Source organism: Oncorhynchus masou, chromosome 1 (assembly GCF_036934945.1).
Source record: "Oncorhynchus masou masou isolate Uvic2021 chromosome 1, UVic_Omas_1.1, whole genome shotgun sequence".
Lineage (NCBI taxonomy): Eukaryota > Metazoa > Chordata > Actinopteri > Salmoniformes > Salmonidae > Oncorhynchus > Oncorhynchus masou.
In genome coordinates, this window is record NC_088212.1 from 18130694 (window position 1) to 18153726 (window position 23033).

The 23033-nt window shown below is 41.9% G+C and overlaps 1 protein-coding gene across 1 annotated transcript in view; it reads left to right on the forward strand.

The window, feature by feature from the left end:
• LOC135523044 (fibrinogen C domain-containing protein 1-like) overlaps nt 1-23033 on the forward strand; it is a 111306-nt gene that overhangs the window by 67866 nt on the left and 20407 nt on the right. Inside the window, exon 8 of the mRNA XM_064949798.1 lies at nt 9309-9405. Coding sequence (XP_064805870.1) covers nt 9309-9405 — 97 coding nt within the window. The remainder of the gene's footprint in view (nt 1-9308; nt 9406-23033) is intronic.

The following is a 23033-nucleotide window of genomic DNA, read 5'->3' on the forward strand; positions in this document are numbered from 1 at the left end:
GCTACAGTACTGGGCTATTTAGTTAAAGAATCCCGGTGTCGTGGGAGACCTGGGTTCAATTCCTTGACAGGGAGGAAGGGTAGGCTGTCCTTGTAAATAAGAAATTATTCTTAATGCAACCGCTGTGTCAGATTTTTTTTCATTCTGGAAAAAGCATGCCATGCAATAACCTGAGGACGGAGCTCAGAGCCCAAACCAGCGAAAATAAATATCCGCTATGTTGCGCAGTCAACATTAGTCAGAAATAGCATTATAAATACTCACTTACCTTTGCTGACCTTCATCAGAATGCACTCCCAGGAATCCCAGTTCCACAATAAATGTTTGATTTGTTCGATAAAGTTAATAATTTATGTTCATATACCTCCTTTTGTTAGGACGTCTGGTAAACAAATTGAAACGTGCGTGCAACTTCCAGCAGGAGAGGTTGGACGAAAATTCCAAAAAGTTATATTACTGGTCATAGAAACATATCAAATGATGTATAGAATCAATCTTTAGGAAGTTTTTGTCATAAATGTTCAATAATGTTCCAACCGGAGAATTCCATTGTCTGTAGAAAAGCAATGGAACGGGAGCTACCTCTCATGCGAATGTGCATGACTGAGCGTGTGACTGCTGGCAGACCTCTGACTCATTCCCCTCTCATTCAGCCCCCCTTTATAGTAGAAGCCTCAAACAACGTTCTGAAGACGGGTGACATCTAGTGGAAGCCTTAGGAAGTGCAACATAACCAATATCCCACTGGATCTTCAACAGGAGCTGAGTTGAAAAACTACAAACCTCAGATTTCCCACTTCCTGTTCGGATTTTTTCTCAGGTTTTTGCCTGCCATATGAGTTCTGTTATACTCACAGACATCATTCAAACAGTTTTAGAAACTTCTGAGTGTTTTCTATCCAATACTACTAATAATATGCATATATTAGCATCTGGGACTGAGTAGGCAGTTTACTCTGGGCACGCTTTTCATCCAAAAGTGAAAATGCTGCCCCCTATCCCAATTAAGTTAACTAACTTGCCTAGTTAAATAGGAGCGTAACATTTCTACACCATAATTGTAGTCTAACCAATACCCAAATGGAGATTCAGTGAAAATAAAAATCTAACCGATTTATCAAGACCAGTCCCCAAATAGTTGCGCATTGGTCTAAGGCCACCAGAGATTCTGGGTTCAAGCCCAGGCTCTGCCGCAGCTGGTTGCGACCGGGAGGCCCATGGGGCGGCGCACAATTGGCCCAGCATTGTCCTGCTTAGGGAGTGCTTGGCCATCAGGGATATCCTTGTCTCATCACGCACTAGCGACTCCTGTGGTGTGCCGGGCGACGTGCACGCTGACCAGGTCGCTAGTTGTATGGTGTTTCCTGCGACACACTGGATGCGGTTGGTTTCCCGGTTGGACATGTATTGTGTCAAGAAGCAGTGCGGCTTGGTTGGGTTGTGTTTCAGAGGACGCATGGCTTTCGAACTTCGCCTCCGTACGGGAGTTGCAGCGATGAGACAAGACTGTAACTACTACCAATTGGGGAGAAAAAGGGGGAAATAGTTGTAGGCTATTGCTTCAAATACTTTTGCTTTAACTTCAATATGCTCTTTAAATAAATAAGACCTACACCACTTTTATCAGCACATTACTCAACACTAGTGAGACTCACATCGCCTACAGTAGGCCTACAGTATATCGAAAAATATGACGTGACTCTCCACCAATAATTACATATAGAGGATTGGAGGATTCTAAATTCAACCCAAAAGCCGTCTCATCGATCCCCCGGTGGCGGCCGCCACGGATATCTGTAGCAACGTATTTTGCATTGGGATGCGGTGACAGCTGCCCTTCTGGAGAGGTCCCATCCACAATGTATCAAAATACTTGGTGTTGGGAAAGGTATATTGTCCTTCTAATAGCCCATAATTATATATTATAATACTGTACATGGTGACCATATCAGGATAACCAAAGCATTTCTTTATTAAAGACTATCAGAATTAATGTTGGTACTTATTTATTTTGATCCAAAGCCATGAATTAGTGATTATGACTGTGCCATCAACTTGATAATATATAACGATATTTTGGAGGTTATTTCATTTTTTTTAATGTAAGTGAGTGATTTTAATCTGAATAAAGGCCAGAGGGAGGGAGAGAAACGCAGGACCAATTGTGCACCACCCTGTGGGACTCCCAATCACGGTCCCAATGCTTTTTGTTGTATTATTTGCTTTCTTTTTTCCGGTGTACTAAACTAAAATTGCAACCAATCATGGCCGGTTGTGATACAGCCAACCTAACTGAAGAAATACATTTGACGATAGAATTCTCAATAGAATTCTCCACCTAACCAAGTCTATTGTCCAGCTACCTGCTAACAGCCGTAATGGCCCTGTACAACGTAACCGTGTGTGTTTAAAATAGTATTTTCCAGTAAGCAACATTTTGTTTACCTTCATTAGACAACTTTGTTCCAATATTTTTGTAATTCATTGATATTTATTCCCAAAGTAATTCATTATAGATCCAGAACTGAATTAACATCGGCATTTTGAAATAGTATTTTTACCATTATTTTATTAACGAAAGCATAACACATTGTTTTAGTTTGAACTTGCAGACTGGCACGAAGAACAGCGGGAACGTTTCCCTAGTCAGTGCCATTATTAGTGCAATACCCCTTAAAGTGTTGCTCTATGCTACCCAGTGTGGCGGCTCCTCCTCCCTTCGCCATGGGCTAGGTCCGTCTTATGTGCTCGGCACTGCGGGCCCATCCAGTGCCCCCTGCCCTCGTGCCTTGAACCTTGCGCGCTTTCTGTGGATACAGCTGGAGAACTGCAAGGCAATCCCATTGTGTGCAACTCGGGAGCCATGACCAATATATATTGTCCTGCTATTAACAGGGTTAATAATATATATGTGAGAATATCCAAGGGGCTTTTATATAATTCTAAATTAATAGTAATAATAATAACAATCGCTTTCTTTAAAAAATAACAATATTTTGGAGTTTATTATATCTTTTTTTCAAATGACCTAAAATGAGAAAAAGGCCATTATTGAACATGGTGTAAGACATTGTTACTAATTTGTAAATAAAACCAGTCTGTTATTTATTTCAGTTTAGAGGGAGAGAAACCATGGGTCTCCCAGTTGAGGCCAGCACAGGTATTGAACCAGCATCTGTAGCAACACAACTTGCACTCCTAACAAAATAGAAGAATAAAAACCTTAGTGTAACATCAGTTTTAGTAATAATACTGAAGTTGTGCACAATTATCAGTTTCTATGTAGGTTTATGTCGCCCATTCATTGTCAGTTAGAGACACAGTAGGACCCAAAAGCATAACCAGTGCTCTAACTCCCCCTTGCGCTGGTCTGGAGCAATGAAGATATGACGCAGGGTACCGTACTAAACCACAAATTACCTCTAAGTACCACAGCTTAATCGCAAAACTTTTAGTGGAGCAGCCACTGTTGCTACCTAACATTAGTTGGCTACTAATACATCAAACTTGCCAGGCAGTATTATTAACTATCTGCTCTCTAACTAACTAACCAATGTTTATTGACCTGATTATTCACATCATTCTTAGCCCGAGTGATATATTCATTGTGTGTTTCAATCGACATTGTTCATTCTGGCTATCTACTCCAATTTCAGAGCACTCTCGCACAGAATAACTGATTAATTTACGAATGCTCAACACCTGTTGAATATGGCCGGTGTCAGTAAAAGTCGGTGAAGAAAAGCCTAATTAAATTGTTGCCAGCAGCACAGTTACAGTCACCAACACTCTAGATAACATGAAAACAGCCTAACAAGCTCTTTTAGGGTGAGTAAAATGGTCAGAGTGAGGTGTTCTCTCAGTCTCATTTGTGTCTGGAAGTAGCTAGCCAATGTTAGCCAGTTGGCATGGGTGCTTGACTGCCATTCTACTCCTTCGCCAGAGTGTCCAGTGTGAACTCTGAACGCTCCGAATTTATGAACGGATAATCTGACAATGTTCTAGATTTACGAATGGCCAGAGCGCACTCTGGCACTCCAGATTGAATATACGAACACAACCGAAATCGTAGAATGTTTAGCTAGTCAATTTTTATGCTAACAAAAGCTAGCAAGAGGTTGCATAGCAACAGCATCAACTTCCGGGAGACAGGTGAAGCTCTAGACGCACAACTGAAACGATACAGTTCGTTTACAGTTTACTAAAATGAACTACTAGTATATACTGTTGTATGTAGTATATTCAAACACCCATACTCATTAAGTATTTAGTATACGGTATTGTAACAACCCTTGAGTTTATAAGCGCAGATATCGACTCTGCCACACGAGCATGCTTTTGCGGCACAGTCGATAGCACGAAGGTCGAGGGTTCGAGACCTGCTCCCTGCTGTTTCATTACATTGGTGTCAGAAGTGATCAGACCTTGCATCCACGACAGTGCGTGTGCTTGGCATGTGAGCACATTCTTATAAGATGTTGAGTCGCAAGCTAGCGCGAGGACGCGCTCTTTGAAAGGAGGGAGTAATGCAACGACCCTGGGTTTATAAGCACGGATATCGACTCTGCCGCTGGAGCATACTTTTGCGGCACAGTCGATAGCGTGCTGGACTTCGGGCTAGAAGGTCGAGGGTTCGAGACCTGCTCCCTGCCTGTTTCATTACACTATGTTAGTATGGGTATTCGAACACAGCTCAGGTTTGTATGCGGCATTATTAACTCAATGATATACTGTATATTGTTTTTTAACGTTGTTTAAAACTGATATGTGGCATGTATTAATGCCAAAATAACATGCAAAACAGACAAGCCCCCCCACCCAAAAAAATGTGGGGCTCAAAACAGCCCTGAATGACAGGTTGCCACTGGTAACAGTAGTAGTAGTAGCAGTAGTAGTAGTCTAAGTAACAGTAGTTGTGTTAGTAATAGGCATGGTAGCAGTATTCTTTGTAACAGTAGTTGTATTAATTGTAGTAGCAGTAGTCTTAGTAACAGTAGTTGTGTTAGTAATAGGCATAGTAGCAGTAGTCTTAGTAACAGTAGTTGTGTTAGTAGTAGGCATTTTATTAGTAGTTGTAGTAGCAGTAATCTTAGTAACAGTAGTTGTGTTAGTAATAGACATAGTAGCAGTAGTCTTAGTAACAATAGTATTAGTAGTAGCCATTTTTTATTTTTTATTTTTTTATTTCACTTTTATTTAACCAGGTAGACAAGTTGAGAACAAGTTCTCATTTACAATTGCGACCTGGCATAGTAGCAGTAGTCTTAGTAACAGTAGTTGTATTAGTAGTAGAGATAGTAGCAGTAGTAGTAGTAGCAGTAGTAGTAGTAGCAGTACTCTTTGTAACAGTAGTTGTATTAATAGTAGTAGTAGCAATAGTAGTAGCAGTAGTCTATTAGTAGTAGGCATAGTAGCAGTAGTCTTAGTAACAGTAGTATTAGCAGTCGTAGTAGTATTAGCAGTCGTTTAGGTCAGTGCAGCAGCTTCAGGAGAACGGCTAAGTCCACTGTCTCAGTTGATTGACAGCTCTGGGGGAGTACAGTACGTTATCAAATCCTCACCACGGCGCCGTGTGGTGTCTAATATTCCCTGCCAGATTGACAAGAAGAGGGCATGTTTGTTGGCATTGGAAAAGGCCTCTCCTTTTACAAACCAGAAGATTGGCATGCTATTCTACTCTGCCAGTATTGGCTGCTCCAAGAGTCTTCCTGGGAATATTCCAATGACATGATTTGATTCTTGTGTTCTTGCACTGTGTGGTATTGTTTGAGAAGTATGAATTCAGGCTTTCAACAGCTGAGCCAGCTGAGCCCTACAACACACCAAGTACACACCGCAGAAACTCAAGCCACAGACTTTCTAATGTCTCATGCTGGTGCATTAGGGTAATATGAAACTAGCTTTTAATAATCATTCTGAGTGCTGAGATTTGTGCCAAGGAGAAATATTATGTTTTGAGACATAATAAAAGGATGACAGAACAAAACAATATCTATCAGATGCGATTGTCATTTTTTTGTTTTATAAACATTTATGCAGTATTTTCCTCCGAGTTGAATGTAACATATTCCTAAAGTGATTCATCTGGAACTTCTTATGTTATGAAAATCAACAAAGTGACATTCCATCATGACTTAAATATTCACCATCATTCTCAGGTCCCCTTTAATCTCTCCTAAAGTACACTGTATCTCTCGTTTTCTTCCAAATAAAAACGTTTTGTAAGTGATTAGAAGTAGCCTAGTCCTATACTGTATGTACTGTAGCCAGCTCTTCCATCGTTGCCATGCGCCATCCCAACATAATTTCTATTTACCTATGTATACCCAGAACATTAGTACGAGAACGTTAAAATGGCAAGCTTTCTCAGAACTTTTGAGGTTTCCATGGATGTTCCCATGACATGACTATGACGTTATCTCTATGAACGTACGGATAACACATTCCGGAAACTATTGTCGCATGTCCTTCTACTAATGTTTATTCAATTAAGTTTTCATTTTCAAAACATTAATTGGATGTTGTCATTAGCTGGAAACCTAATTGGGCACTCAATGGAACGCTGTATAACTTTGTTGGAATGCTCTCTGTTTGCTGGGATGATGGGCCTACTAGACCATAGGAAAGTTACATTTGAATCCACAAGAGATTATCCACCACTGCCTCGTGTCCATGGCAGCTGTACCATCCCAACATGCTGTTAATGAAGAGCTAAACGATGGGAGTCTGGAGTTCTCGACACATTCTGAGCAGAGCAGACCACACAAACACACCAGACAGATTGAGTGCGACGACTGGCGATGGAATCAGTAGCCCTTTCTATGGCAAACGTTTAGTCCTATTTCAGTCTTCCGTAATGTATATCAAGTGTAATATTGGGATGCAAATTCAAAATGTAATACATTTCAACTCTATATCTGACATGGTACAGGTGTCTTCTTTTTTTAAGCCCATAACCATGTGTGAGGTGTATACATTTGTTTCAAATTAGATTTGTTTGACTACAAAGAAACACTCCGTGTGACCCTGATTCAGCCCACTGCAGTAAAAGGTTAAGCTCTTCTCACATACATTATTCAAGTGATTATGTGAACTAATACCATATTGTGGAATGTGTAAGAAGACCATGCCTCTTCCGATGCTGTGCCTGTCAGACAAAGTGTGTCATCTCTTTTTCTCCAAAATGCTGTCATCTAGCATGGCGCTTTACTGTGAATGACTGAATGACTGCTCTGTATTGGGGGCTGGCAAAGAGATTCATTGGAACAGGTGAAATTGCTTTCGGGACTCACTCTTTACGGCGAGGCACAACAAACAGACACATCAGAGACAGGGGAGGGAGCGAGCAGTACACCCGCCCCTTTGGATTTTATGACACAATAACATATTTCTTTTTAGTGTTTACCCAGCATGTGGGGCTTTCGAGTCAGCGCTTTTCTCAGCAATGTTATTACAAGTGCCCCGTAGCTATACCCATCAATCATCCCCCAATTTCCCATCTCTCTATCTCTTCCAACGCCCAGGACTGTGTCAGCCAGCCTGATATGCCAGCCCGGTTTCTTTATGCCGTCTGAACACCCCTTCATTTGAAGCCAGCATCAGGCCCTCTGATGGGAATATTCATATCCCAGCTCATCAAATATTTATTAAAACATGAGAATTTGCCTTTATTTTAATCACCTGGTTTACACAAGGTGCCGTGGTGATTGGGACAGATTAAGCATCGAGAGGTGGCTAGTTGAGCATTTCCACAGATTAGAGTGAATAAGTCAAATGTATTGGGTTTCGTGGTGGGTTGGAAGAGAGAACAGATTTATTCTCAGTGAGGCCTCTACATATTAATTTTGAATGTAGCCCGAAGCACCTGCCCAGAATGTTGGCATCCTTTATTGAGAGAATTAGGGTGTTTTCACAGATCTCATGACCAAGGTCAGCGCTCTTCAAAGTGTGCATGCTGCTACATGATTAAACACATCAAATGACATTGACCTAGCCATTAGTGCATTGAGCCAGTAACCAAAAGGTTGCTGGTTCAAAGAGCCGACAAGGTTAAAAACCTGTCAATGTGCCCTTGAGCAAGGCACTTAACCCTAATTTGCTATAGGGGCACTGTACTACTATGGCTGACCCTGTAAAACAACACATTTCACTGCACCTATCATACTGCTATGGCTGACCCTGTAAAACAACAAATTTCACTGCACCTATCCTGTGTACGGTATGTGACAGTAAAACATATGAATATTAAGAGGAATAGATGTACAGTTAGTCATTAGGCGCCACATGCTTTAAAAGAGCCTTACCTTTAGTAACATTGATTACTTGAGCTTCTCCAATGGATCACTGATGACTGGGCTAGAGATGGGAATTCTATGAGGCATTTTTAGCAAAATACTCGGAGGAATAACGCTCCGACTGTATCACAATCATAATTACATTTCACGGGGACGGGTCCTCTGTCACAACGTATTTGTTTTTCAGTCAACGGGTGTGGCTGTGGCTGTGGCTGTGGCTCCTTGGGTTGTTGGTGTGGAACATGTGAGGGGGGGGCTCATTTACATTGATGGCGACCCTTGCCTCCGCTGGCATTTTCATCGGCCATTGATCCAGTGCCTGACTGATTAATCGTCTATAAAGGGATCAGGAGTCAATTAGTGTCTGAAGCTCACTTCTAATTCCAGCCATGCATCAGCATCCTAGCAGCCTTACCAGGGACCACACAGTTTACACAGACTTTCTGGAGCTATTCACATTGTCAGGCATCCCAATATTGTGCCGTTTGAATGTTAAAATGTTTGTTTTCTCTTGATTTCAAAAGGACCGTTGCATACCAAAGACAAAGACCAACCTCTCAGAGGAAAGAGCATTGTTTTATGTTCGCTATGGGTTTTCGTAGCTTTCAGCATTTTTAAGAAAGCAAAATGAATTAAAGGATGATCTGAAACTTGTGACAGATGGTGTTTTGGTCTTGTTTCTAATGCCAATCGAGCACAGTGTCTGAGACATTTAGGAGAAAGATATGTTGACATGATATGGAATTTCCAATGGTATTTTCACTATATGGGGCTGGCAAACCAACCATTCAAATTCATATTCCCTAGGCACCCAACAGAAGAAAACAGACTGAAACAGGTAGGGACTACTTGAGCTCATCCAATAAGATAATTTTCTGTTGCAATTTCATATGGTGTACACTAATTAATACAGCCCTGGATTAGGTTGCATTTGGGCATTCGTATTCACACAACAATATCCTGAAATGTTGTCATGGTAATAATATGGGGTGTTTCTTATGTTCTTCCTCCCAGGTCATTCAGCGCAGAGAGGACGGCGCAGTGAACTTCTTCCGAGCATGGGACGCATATCGCGATGGCTTCGGCAAGATCACAGGGGAGCACTGGCTTGGTGAGCACTGATAAACAGGACCAGTACCATGTATGACATTGGTTCGATAACGCTTCACGTTCTTGTCACATTTCCAAAGTCTGCCCATGAAGAAAGGAAACATTTTATTTAGGTGTGTAATACCAAAACCTCTTCCACACACTAGAACAACAATTTCAAGCAGACAAGACAGCTGAATCAAATGAACACCTACACAGAAGCTACACTGGGTTGTTGTGAAAATAGTAGGTATTTTACCTGTAACACCAGAAGCGTAGAAGCACAGAGTTACACTAAGCATCTCCATCCTCTCAGGTTTCATTCATGAGTAGGAGTGTCTCACGCTCTGTAAAAGTTACACATCTGGTGTAGCAAACAACTTGGTCTTTTGCTTTAGCTGAAGATCTACAGGGAAGCCCAAAGGGACCAGCTGAGAGCAATTGCATGTTTGTGTGTGTGCATGTGTGTGTGAAGATATAAAGAAGTTGAGTAGCTCTTTTCCTTGTGGCATTTAATACTGGGTGTTGCTACCTCACCAAAAATAAATCTGCATACGGTGTTTATATGTTTCATTTCTCAAGTTGCCTCTTTGGGACACTGACGCTTCAGGGGCATAATTGAGTTTGTTTCCTCTTGTACATTCCACCTATCAGGCTCTGGTCAAAGGTAGTGCACTATATAGCGAATAAGGGTGCCATTTGGGGATTGGACAGGGTGAGGCCCCCCGTTTGGCCCCAGCTCGTCCTCATTGTCTCTCCTCTTTGTTGCCTGAAATATGTGAATACAAGATTGTGAAGGTGGAGTGTAGTGTGTGCTTGCATGGGTGCTTGTGTGTTTTTTGTTTTCCCTCAGTGAGTGAACCGGAGCCCTAATTCAGGGTTGGAGGATTGGAAATGACAGGCCTGCCACAAAGCATCAGCATGTCCAGATTGAGTTCTCCAAGAGAGGAGCAGGAAAGAGGAAAATTGCTGCCCACCACATGTTCTGAAAGTTATTTTACCTACAGGCACAGCAGAGCACTCTTTATGTACTGTGTGAAGCATCGAGGAGGAGGGGTTCAACAGACATGACAAATGTAAAACTTGATCAATATCGTAACTTTTGAGAGTATTCACTTTACGGGCACCATTTGTTTTGATCCAGGGTTTCAGTCAGTATGGGACCTGTCAGTAAATTGTACATAGATCCCATCCCTTGGATAAAGCTTTTCCCTTATCCAAATGCCTGAGAAGACTGTGGTCACCTCCACTTGGAAGATGATCCCACCTACCACACAGACACACACACACACACACACACACACACACACACACACACACACACACACACACACACACACACACACACACACACACACACACACACACACACACACACACACACACACACACTCAGTCACTCACTCACTCACTCTCACACTCACTCTCACACTCACTCTCACACTCACTCTCACTCTCACACACACACTTAACACATTCTGCTGCTAAATCAAAAATATTATAAGTTTAAGTTAGCTGACTTATTACTGATGTTATCCAAATAACTGTTTATGGTCGAAGCAATATGATCCTGCAGATTAATTTCAGGAAAATACAAATTTGTCTTGCAGCATAAGAATTTGCCTGAAATATGAAGCTACGTGTTATTTTGATATTGTGTAGATATGAATATTAATATTTGTATTTATAGGTCATCAAAGGGTATGTTTGAAAATGCAATTCCATTTTTTTTAATTTGGTAAAGCATTAGCATATTCAGTCAAAACCAACCTAGCAGAGGACTTCAGATAAGCAATCTCTTTTATCAGTCATTTTCAAATAAATTTCAATTGGTGATCAAAAACTTAATACCAATATTCTCCTATAAAACTCAGAACCTTTACTCAGCATGCCAATATATGACCAGTGCCAACACATAGAGACACAAGCATGTAGACACAAACGTTAAGCTCCAGTTCCAGTGGTCTGCAAGGGTAGGAGGGATTATTGAAGACCAAGTGGGGGGGGACCTGACACAACTGCCATGACGTGATTATGACAGTCATAACATAACAACAGGACACCTAACATAACTGCAGTCATTTTACCTGCCTAGCCTGTCAGCACATATTACAATCTTCTCTCACAGTAATTCATTAATGACAAGGTCCATGCCTGCCAATGCCTCCTGGCGTATTGATCACAGTCTGCATAGTAATGCCTTGTTGCTCATTAAGCACTGCATGCTGGAGAATGAGGGCCAGAGAGTGTGCTGCTAGCATACAATCTCATCACTCTGCTCGTTTAGAAGAACACATGTCCCAGGGACAGGCAGGGACCAAATTTCCGCGAATGTCTTCATACTGAAAAATAACAGTCCATTAGAAGGTGTTTTAAGCACCTCTATTGTTAATGTATGAAGTGACATATTTCGATGAACTGGGTTGGCTACTGTTCTTGACCCAAATGTCTTTTGAGGATATGTTTTTTTTTTGCCATAATACTATATTTCAGCTATACCAACTGATTAAAATGAGAAACTGTGAGGTGAGATTTTGGTCTAACAAGTGCCTTGCACCGATGAGATGAATGCATAATTAATTTGACTGCATACTTTTTGCATTAACTTAAGAAGAGGTGAGTTGCGCGCCCAGGCTCTGTCGTAACCGGCCGCAACCGTGAGGTCCGTGGGGCGATGCACAATTGGCTTAGCGTCTTGCGCACCAGCAACTCCTGTGGCGGGCCGGGTGCAGTGCACGCTAACCAAGGTTGCCAGGTGCACGGTGTTTCCTCCGACACATTGGTGCGGCTGGCTTCTGGGATGGATGCGCGCTGTGTTAAGAAGCAGTGCGGCTTGGTTGGGTTGTGTATCGGAGGACGCATGACTTTCAACGTTCGTCTCTCCCGAGACCGTATGGGAGTTGTAGCGATGAGACAAGATAGTAGCTACTAAACAATTGGATACCACGAAATTGGGGAGCAAACGGGGTAAAATTCAAAAAAAAAAAAGAAGAGGTGAGGTGAGGTGAGTAAATAAGGATAGCCGGTTAAGTTTTCACATCCGCCTGGGATTTTCTTCCATTTGAATTGCCATGATGTGGGGCATAAGGTCTGTTTTGGACTGGAATTCAAATAACTTTTTCACACTACTGAGCTAAGCCTAACCGAGCTGTGCTGTGCTGTGCTGTGCTGGCCAGGTAGCCACCCTAGTTGCTGGAACTGGCTGCACAGCCACCACAGTTGCTGGAAAGGACAATGTAAAAAGAAAGCTTTGATAGCCTGAGGAACTAACAAAAAAGGGAGGGACTTACGTTCAGTAAGACAGACTAATTTTCGCTTTCTGTTGCAAAACGTTTTAAAACATTTTCCGTTGCGTGCCGTAATGAACACGACCCAGGCTAGGGAAAACAGGCTAGTGGGATGTGGCCATGACAGGTTGTCTTGTCAGGCCGTTGCCCCTGTTTCACCTAATGGAATGCTGTCTCTGTAACTTCGTAATCCTTCTACAAACTCCCTGGTTTCTTTCTTTCTCTCTCACTTGTACTCTTTGTTTTCATATTCAAATTTAGAGTTCAATTGATTTCAATAAGCTTAGATAAGCAATTTCAGCCTTGGTGCATGATTCAGTCACCTTGCATCTCTTCCCATTAGAATTTGAACAACTGCACAGAGAGTAGGATATGGAGTCTTTGCAGAATAGCTCTTCTTATACCACACTATGCAGCCCACTTTTTTTACTAATGGGTCCATTATAAACCACTGAACTCTGATGGGAAATGTGATAACAAGACTTTCTGCTGTTGATCATTACTTACATAATTCCTTTCTCTCAGGACTAACTGCTATTGTGGTAGTGATTGTTCTTTGTTTAAGCTAGCTGTGGTACTGTTGCTAGGTTTTTTAAATTGATTTGTTGCCATCTTAAATATGCACATTTCAAAGAGTGCCTTTTCTAAATATGAAAACACAGCGTTCTGCCATTCATGTAGGTCTAAGCCCTTAGATCGGAATATCTCCTAAGCGAACATATGGAATTGTTTTAAGGTAGTCATACAATTTATCACTTAACCATTTGATTTGGAATTTTAGGAGCCCTGTAGGTCTAAAAATAATTTATAACAAAATGATTTGATAAAATATTGAATTTGTTCTTTACTGCTACAGCCCATAGAAACACATTGAATAACAATTGTGGCAAAACAGTCAAAAATAAATCATAAGGACTAAGGTTTTGAAGTGTTTCTAACGGACATGAAACAAAACAAGGACAGCGGACATGAAACAAAACAAGGACAGCGTCTGGACAAGGGGAACAAAAAGACATTAATGCAGACATGGGGAAGAAACTGAGGAATTGACAGATATAGGGGAGGCAATCAATATATAATAGAGTCCAGGTGAGTCCCATGAAGCACAGATGTGCGCAATGATGGTGACAGGTGTGCGTAATGATGGGCCGCCCTCGAGCGCCAGAGAGCGGGAGCTGGAGCAGGCGTGACAGTTGCGCCATTTTTACAGCCCGGTATTGGGTTACCTTCAGATGACTGTGTGATTTGTAGCACAAAACAACCGACACTCGTGTTCGTGAGTCTCCCCTTTCGATATTGGTGATATAGTAGTTTGTAGCTCAAACGTTTCGGTCTGAATAGTTGGTTTTGTGAGAAGACCTCTTCACAATTAGGACGTCTGCGCCAGCAAGTTCAGTTGACTGCCGTAAAGCTTGTGGATGTTTTAGAGCGAAACAATCAACACTTATTGGTTTGTAGCTCAAACGGCTTTACAGACGATTTTGTGACTATTTCCTTGTCTGCATTTTCTCATGTGTAGAAAAAGACCGCTTTCACAAACTTTATATTGGCGGAAAGAGGGGATTGAGCTGCAGCCACTACAAGAAATGGCAAGTACTAGCAAAAACACACAGGGAGCTATTCAGTATTCAAAATTACATCAACATGTGACGCACAGGTGCATCAATCGACTGTGGGGTTAATGGAGGAATTAGCTTTGGGACATTATATGATGCATGATCTATAGTTCTTTGCACAGAGAGTGTTCTTTAATGAAAGCCTCTCCAACATTATCCAGGAAGAATCAGGAATTCCCCAGGGCAGCTGTCTAGGCCCCTTACTTTTTTCAATCTTCATGAGTAAAGCCAGTGTGTCTATGTATGCGGATGACTCAACACTATACACATCAGCTACTACAGTGACTGAAATGACTGCAACACTTAACAAAGAGCTGCAGTTAGTTTCAGAATGGTTGGCAAGGCATAAGATACTCCTAAATATTTCAAAAACTAAAAGCATTGTGTCATTCACTGAACCCCAAACCTCAACTAAATCTTGTAATGAATATTGTGGAAATTGAGCAAGTTGAGGTGACTAAACTGCTTGGAGTAACTCTGGATTGTAAACTGTCAGAATGATACAACAGTAGCTAAGATGGGGAGAATTCTGTCCATAATAAAGCACTGCTCTGCCTTCTTAACAGCATTATCAACATGGCATGTCCTACAGGCAGGCCTTAGTTTTGTCACACCTGGACTACTGTTCAGTCTTGTGATCAAAGAGGGACTCAGGAAAATTGCAATTGACTCAGAATAGGGCAGAATAGGGTACATGGGGAGCTAACATTAATAATATGCATGTCAATCTCTCCTGGCTCAAAGTGGAGGAGAGATTGACTTCATCACTACTTGTATTTATGAGAGGTATTGACATGTTGAATGCACCGAGCTGTCTGTTTGAACTACTGGCACACAGCTCAGATACCCATGTATACCCCACAAGACATGCCACCAAAGGTCTCTTCACATTCCCAAGTCAAGAACAGACTATGGGAGGCACGCCCCCCATAGTCTGTTCTTGACTTGGGGGCTGTGAAGGGGACTGTGAAGAGTTCTCTGGTGGCATGAAGTCAACCTCTCCTCTCTCATGACTACATGGAACTCTATTCCACATCAAGTAACTCATGCAAGCAGTAAAATTAGATTTTAAAAACAGATAAAAATACACCTTATGGAACAGCGGAGACTGTGATGACACACAAACACAGGCACAGACACATGCATACACACACACAATAACTGAACGCACTCACTTAATGTGTTGTGAAATCTGTTGTGAAGGTATTGTAACATTTTTAAAATTGTATAACTGCTTTCATTTTGCTGAACCCCAGGAGCAGCTTCTGTCTTGGCAGGAACTAATGGGAATCCATAATAAATAAAAATACAAATAGATGAGAAACACATCTACAGTATATTGACAATACTATCGACATATTCATTGAACATTGTATTGTAAAATTAAATTGCAGTTGAAGATTTACCAAAATATTTGTTATGTTAGTGTGTATACTGTAGCCTTGTCCCGCTCCAGGCATCACAGTGGTCATTATGGAGTGCTATTGCTCAGCGAGCTGCAGGCATTATCTATCTCACAGCTCCACTCTTCCTACTCTCTCTGGGTTTAAACACATTGACCCCTCAAAACACACACACACACACACTGCACTGAATCTATGCACGCACACTGGACTCTACCCACACACTCACACATACTTACACTATATACGCCCACACACACATAACCATAACATACGCACACATGTATACTGACTACACACACACACTCACACCAGTGGAGGCTGCTGAGGGGAGAACGGATCATAATAATGGCCGGAACAAAGCGAATGGAATGGAGTGAAACACCTGGAAACCATGTGTTTGATGTATTTGATAACATTCCACTGATTACGCTCCAGTCATTACCAAGAGCCCGTTCTCCCCAATTAAGGAACCACCAACCTCCTGTGACTCACACACACACACACACTTTCACCACATATGCTGCTACTGCTCATTATCTATCCTGTTGCCTAGTCACTTTACCCCTACCTATATGTACATAGCTACCTCAATTACTTTGTACCCCTGCACATGGACTAGGTACTGGTATTTCCTGTATAGAGCCATGTTATTTTTACTCGGTATTGTAATTGTTTATTCACTGTGTATTTATTCCTTTTGTCACTATTTTATTTTTTATATTATTCTTTTTTATCTTTAACTCGGCATTGTTGAAAAAGGACCCGTAAAAGGACCCGTAAGTAAACATTTCACTGTTAGTCTACACACATCTTTACCAGAAGAATATGACAAATACATTTTGATTTGATTTGATTTGACACACCAGCCCTTCCATTGCTGTCTTTCCATTCAGTTGATGTTAATTGAAATACTGCTGACAAACTAATGGTCATAGTATGTCTATTTTATTCTGTGTGTGAGTGCCTCGGAGTGTTATGCAGTATGTGTGTAGTTGGATTACTATTGTTTACTTAAAGTGATGAGATGGGCTGGATCAATCACGTTTGATGTCCTGTGTTTTTATAGCGTTGTTTGTGCAGACATGGCAAATTCCTAAACCGGCGCTCCCTTTGGATCTGACAGATGAGTTGTATCCATTGGTCAGGAACCAGATTGAGCCAGGTATTCACTGGTGAAGTTTTTCTCTTGATGTGTCCGTTCTAGATGGATATTTAGTCGCTTCAAAGTACATACAGCTCTTGCAAGTAAATGATAAGGCGTTCACAGCCGCTGCAAAGTTATCCTCAATATATTGAATAATGTAAGCTACAGTTCTGTTTTTAGTCTGATATGTATATGCCCTGTATTGCAGACCCTCCCTGAGTCCCTAATCTTATATAGTCATAAAGTAAATCGCTATAAACAACTCTGAATGGCAGAGAAGGAGAAAGATAAAGAGAATGTAAAACATTGTATTCCATTGTTCTAGAATAATATCTCACAATAGCATAGAAGCTATGAGCAGGGGTCACCAACAGTGAATATATTGTTGTAATTGCTACATTTTCTTGACCATAATGTATGTACCTACAAATACCTAGGTGACTGGTTAAACTGTAAACTCTCCTTCCAGACTCACATTAAGCCTCTCAAATCCAAAATGAAATCTAGAATCAGCTTCCTATTTCGCAACAAAGCCTCCTTCAATCATGCTGCCAAACGTACCCTCGTAAAACGGACTATCCTACCGATCCTTGACTTCGGCAGGGCAGCGATCCTTGACTTCTACTCAGCAAATTGGATGTAGTCTATCACAGTACCATCTGTTTCGTCACCAAAACCCCATATACAACCCACCACTATGACCTGTATGCTCTCGTTGGCTGGCCAAATCAAAAATCAAATCAAATTTTATTTGTCACATACACATGGTTAGCAGATGTTAATGCGAGTGTAGCGAAATGCTTGTGCTTCCAGTTCCAACAATGCAGTAATAACCAACAAGTAATCTAACTAACAATTCCAAAACTAATATCTTATACACAGTGTAAGGGGATAAAGAATATGTACATAAAGATATGAATGAGTGATGGTGCAGAGCAGCATAGGCAAGATACAGTATCGAGTACAGTATATACATATTCATAAACAAAGTGGCATAGTTAAAGTGGCTAGTGATACATGTATATACATATACATAAACAAAGTGGCATAGTTAAAGTGGCTAGTGATACATGTATTACATAAGGATGCAGTAAGGATGCAGTAGATGATAGAGTACAGTATATACGTATACATATGAGATGAATAATGTAGGGTATGTAAACATTATATTAGGTAGCATTGTTTAAAGTGGCTAGTGATATATTTTACATCCTTTCCCATCAATTCCCATTATTAAAGTGGCTGGAGTTGAGTCAGTGTGTTGGCAGCAGCCACTCAATGTTAGTGGTTGCTGTTTAACAGTCTGATGGCCTTGAGATAGAAGCTGTTTTTCAGTCTCTCGGTCCCAGCTTTGATGCACCTGTACTGACCTCGCCTTCTGGATGATAGCGGGGTGAACAGGCAGTGGCTCGGGTGGGTGTTGTCCTTGATGATCTTTATGGCCTTCCTGTAACATCGGGTGGTGTAGGTGTCCTGGAGGGCAGGTAGTTTGCCCCCGGTGATACGTTGTGCAGACCTCACTACCCTCTGGAGAGCCTTACGGTTGTGGGCGGAGCAGTTGCCGTACCAGGCGGTGATACAGCCTGCCAGGATGCTCTCGATTGTGCATCTGTAGAAGTTTGTGAGTGCTTTTGGTGACAAGCCGAATTCCTTCAGCCTCCTGAGGTTGGAGAGGCGCTGCTGCGCCTTCTTCACGATGCTGTCTGTGTGAGTGGACCAATTCAGTTTGTATGTGATGTGTATGCCGAGGAACTTAAAACTTACTACCCTCTCCACTACTGTTCCATCGATGTGGATAGTGGGGTGTTCCCTCTGCTGTTTCCTGAAGTCCACAATCATCTCCTTAGTTTTGTTGACGCTGAGTGTGAGGTTATTGTCCTGACACCACACTCCGAGGGCCCTCACCTCCTCCCTGTAGGCCGTCTCGTCGTTGTTGGTAATCAAGCCTACCACTGTTGTGTCGTCCGCAAACTTGATGATTGAGTTGGAGGCGTGCGTGGCCACGCAGTCGTGGGTGAACAGGGAGTACAGGAGAGGGCTCAGAACGCACCCTTGTGGGGCCCCAGTGTTGAGGATCAGCGGGGAGGAGATGTTGTTACCTACCCTCACCACCTGGGGGCGGGGTCGAGACCCAGGGTCTCGAGCTTGATGACGAGCTTGGAGGGTACTATGGTGTTGAATGCCGAGCTGTAGTCGATGAACAGCATTCTCACATAGGTATTCCTCTTGTCCAGATGGGTTAGGGCAGTGTGCAGTGTGGTTGAGATTGCATCGTCTGTGGACCTATTTGGGCGGTAAGCAAATTGGAGTGGGTCTAGGGTGTCAGGTAGGGTGGAGGAGATATGGTCCTTGACTAGTCTCTCAAAGCACTTCATGATGACGGAAGTGAGTGCTACGGGGCGGTAGTCGTTTAGCTCAGTTACCTTCGCTTTCTTGGGAACAGGAACAATGGTGGCCCTCTTGAAGCATGTGGGAACAGCATACTGGTATAGGGATTGATTGAATATGTCCGTAAACACACCAGCCAGCTGGTCTGCGCATGCTCTGAGGGCGCGGCTGGGGATGCCGTCTGGGCCTGCAGCCTTGCGAGGGTTAACACATTTAAATGTTTTACTCACCTCGGCTGCAGTGAAGGAGAGACCGCATGTTTCCGTTGCAGGCCATGTCAGTGGCACTGTATTGTCCTCAAAGCGGGCAAAAAAGTTATTTAGTCTGCCTGGGAGCAAGACATCCTTGTCCGTGACTGAGCTGGATTTCTTCTTATAGTCCGTGATTGACTGTAGACCCTGCCACTTACCTCTTGTGTCTGATCCGTTGAATTGAGATTCTACTTTGTCTCTATACTGACGCTTAGCTTGTTTGATAGCCTTACGGAGGGAATAGCTGCACTGTTTGTATTCGGTCATATTACCAGTCACCTTGCCCTGATTAAAAGCAGTGGTTCGCGCTTTCAGTTTCACGCGAATGCTGCCATCAATCCACGGTTTCTGGTTAGGGAATGTTTTAATCGTTGCTATGGGAACGACATCTTCAACGCACGTTCTAATGAACTCGCCCTCACTACATCTCCAAACCCACTGGCTCCAGGTAATCTATAAGTCTTTGCTAGGTAAAGCCCCGCCTTATCTCAGCTCACTGGTCACCATAGCAACATCCACCCGTAGCACGCGCTCCAGCAGATATATTTCACTGGTCATCCCGAAAGCCAACACTTCCTTTGGCCGCCTTTCCTTCCAGTTCTCTGCTGCCAATGACTGGAACGAATTGCAAAAATCACTGAAGCTGTAACTTTAAGCATCAGCTGTCAGAGCAGCTTACTGTACCTGTACACAGCCAATCTGTAAATAGCACACCCAATTACCTCATTCCCATATTGTTATTTATCTTCTTGCTCTTTTGCACCCCAGTATCACTACTTGCACATCATCATCTGCACATCTATCATTCCAGTGTTAATTGTAATTCTTTCACCTCTATGGCCTATTTATTGCCTTACCGCCCTACTCTTCTACATTTGCACCCCATGTACATTGATTTTTCTATTGTGTCATTGACTGTATGTTTGTTTATGTGTAACTCTGTGTTGTTGTTTTTGTCGCACTGCTTTGCTTTATCTTGGCCAGGTCGCAGTTGGAAATGAGAACTTGTTCTCAACTTGCCGGCCTGGTTAAATAAATGTGAAATAGATCAAATAAAATAAAATAAATTGTATTGAGCTCCATGTCAAAAGATAGTGTAAATGGTCTGAGACATTCTCATAATGGTATATCTGTCAGCACAATACTAGTGTGATTCCTGATCACACAACTCGTTTTGATCTTCGCCTCTAGATGATTCTAATTATAGCTCTCTAAATCCCTCTCCTGTAGCACTCCTTCATCTCTGACTACTTGTCAAATAACACCATAGAGTGAAGGCCTGTGAATTGATGAATGGTCTCTAATACGGTTCCAATCGGCCTTTTTCCACACAATGTACAAGTTCCCACTCCCAGTGTCTCCTACGTTGGATGGAATAAGTCAGCGAATTGTACTGAATTTTATAGAGATGAGCCACCATGACATCAGCTACTCCCTGTTGTGTCGTTTGCCAACATAATCACGGAGTCGTGTGGACCATTCTCCCGCCATGTTAAATAAAACATTATTTGGTTCAGCATTGTTAACCTCTCTGGGATATGTGGGAAAGCCAGGGAAAATACAGAGCGCCAAATTCAAATAAATTACTATAAAAATCAAACTTTCATTAAATCACACATGCAAGATAGCAAATTAAAGCTACACTTGTTGTGAATCCAGCCAACATGTTAGATTTCAAAAAGGCTTTTCGGCGAAAGCAAACAATGCTATTATCTGAGGATAGCACCTCCGTAAACAAAAGAGAGAAACAATATTTCAACACTGCAGGGGCGACACGAAACGCAAAAATAATAATATAATTCATGCCCTACCTTTGTCAAGCTTCTTTTGTTGGCACTCCAATATGTCCCATAAACATCACAAATGGTCCTTTTGTTCGATTAATTCCGTTGATATATATCCAAAATGTCCATTTATTTGGCGCGTTTGATCCAGAAAAACACCGGTTCCATCTTGCGCAACGTGACTACAAAATATCTCAAAAGTTACTTGTAGACTTTGCCAAAACATTTCAAACTACTTTTGTAATACAACTTTAGGTATTTTTTTTACGTAAATAATCGATAAAATTGAAGACGGGATGATCTGTGTTTAATACAGGAAGAGAACAAACTGTAGCTAACTTTCTGGTCACACACCTTTATCTAACAGTACATTTCAAGTGACCCTCGTTCAAGATGGCCATACTTCTTCATTACACAAAGGAATAACCTCAACCAATTTCTAAAGACTGTTGACATCCAGTGGAAGCGATAAGAACTGCAAGAAGGCCCCTTAGAAATCTGGATACCCAATGAAAACCTATTGAAAAGAGAGTGATCTCCCCCTAAAAAATCTGAATGGTTTGTCCTCTGGGTTTCGCCCGCTAAATAAGTTCTGTTATACTCACAGACATGATTCAAACAGTTTTAGAAACTTCAGCGTGTTTTCTATCCAAATCTAATAAAATAATATGCATATCATATCTTCTGGGGATGAGTAGCAGGCAGTTGAATTTGGGCATGCATTTCATCCCGACGTGAAAATACTGCCCCCTGTCACCAAGAAGTTAATAATGTGTTTCGTTAATCGCTTTTGTGGTTGTCTTAGAATAACTACTTATCTAACTCTGCGAGAAACTCTCTGCTTGTTCCACTGTCCAGAAATGGACTGAAATAAATTAGAACCACCAGTGTTATTTTGGCCAACCCATTTTGCATAAAATGTATAGGCTATCACACCATTAAGCCTTTTTATCAATCCAATCCATGCCTCTGCAATTTGCAGCCAATGTGTGTTCAACTGAGGTGAATTCCAAGTCGGGGAAATTAGATGAACAGAGCTACAAGCAGATACCCTAACTATTTTCCCTTGACTAATCTTGGTCGCATACCATACGATGGTTCCTCTGTATCTCAACTTGAATATTCATTGTTTGGATTGTTTTGAATTAAATGCACTTTGTACTTTCAATGGTAGATTTTACTCTCCGTCTGTGTGAGCTTGTTGATGCGGTTGAGAACTCGCCAACAGTAATTTTTCCTTTTAATTTCATCTGAGAGGTGCAAAGACTAATGATGAGAGAGAGATGATGCCTGACTAGCCGAGGATGTCACGCCCTGATCTGTTTCACATGTCCTTGTGCTTGTCTTCACCCCCCTCCAGGTGTTGCCCATCTTCCTTATTATCCCCTGGGTACTTATACCTGTGTTTTCTGTCTGCGGGTTTGTTTTGTTCCTCAAACCCACCAGCGGGTTTCCCCTTGCTCCTGCCTTGTCTATTTTCTAGTTTTCCCGGTTTTGTCCTTTCTGCCTGGTACTGTGCCTGCATGCCATCCAGTACCTTTGCATGCCCGTGTTCAAATGAATACACTTTTGTTACTTCGACATTGTCTGCACCTGGGTCTTACCTTCAAATGTGATAGAGGAGGCAAAATCAAGTCAATGCCCTGGAAGATAAGATGTTGATGCTCCTGGGAGTGAATTTAGCTTGATTGTATTTCTGAATTTCTCTTGACGCGACAGTATCATATAGCCAGTACAGAAGTTCAGGGGAGTCATTTGTCATTCACGCGTAGGC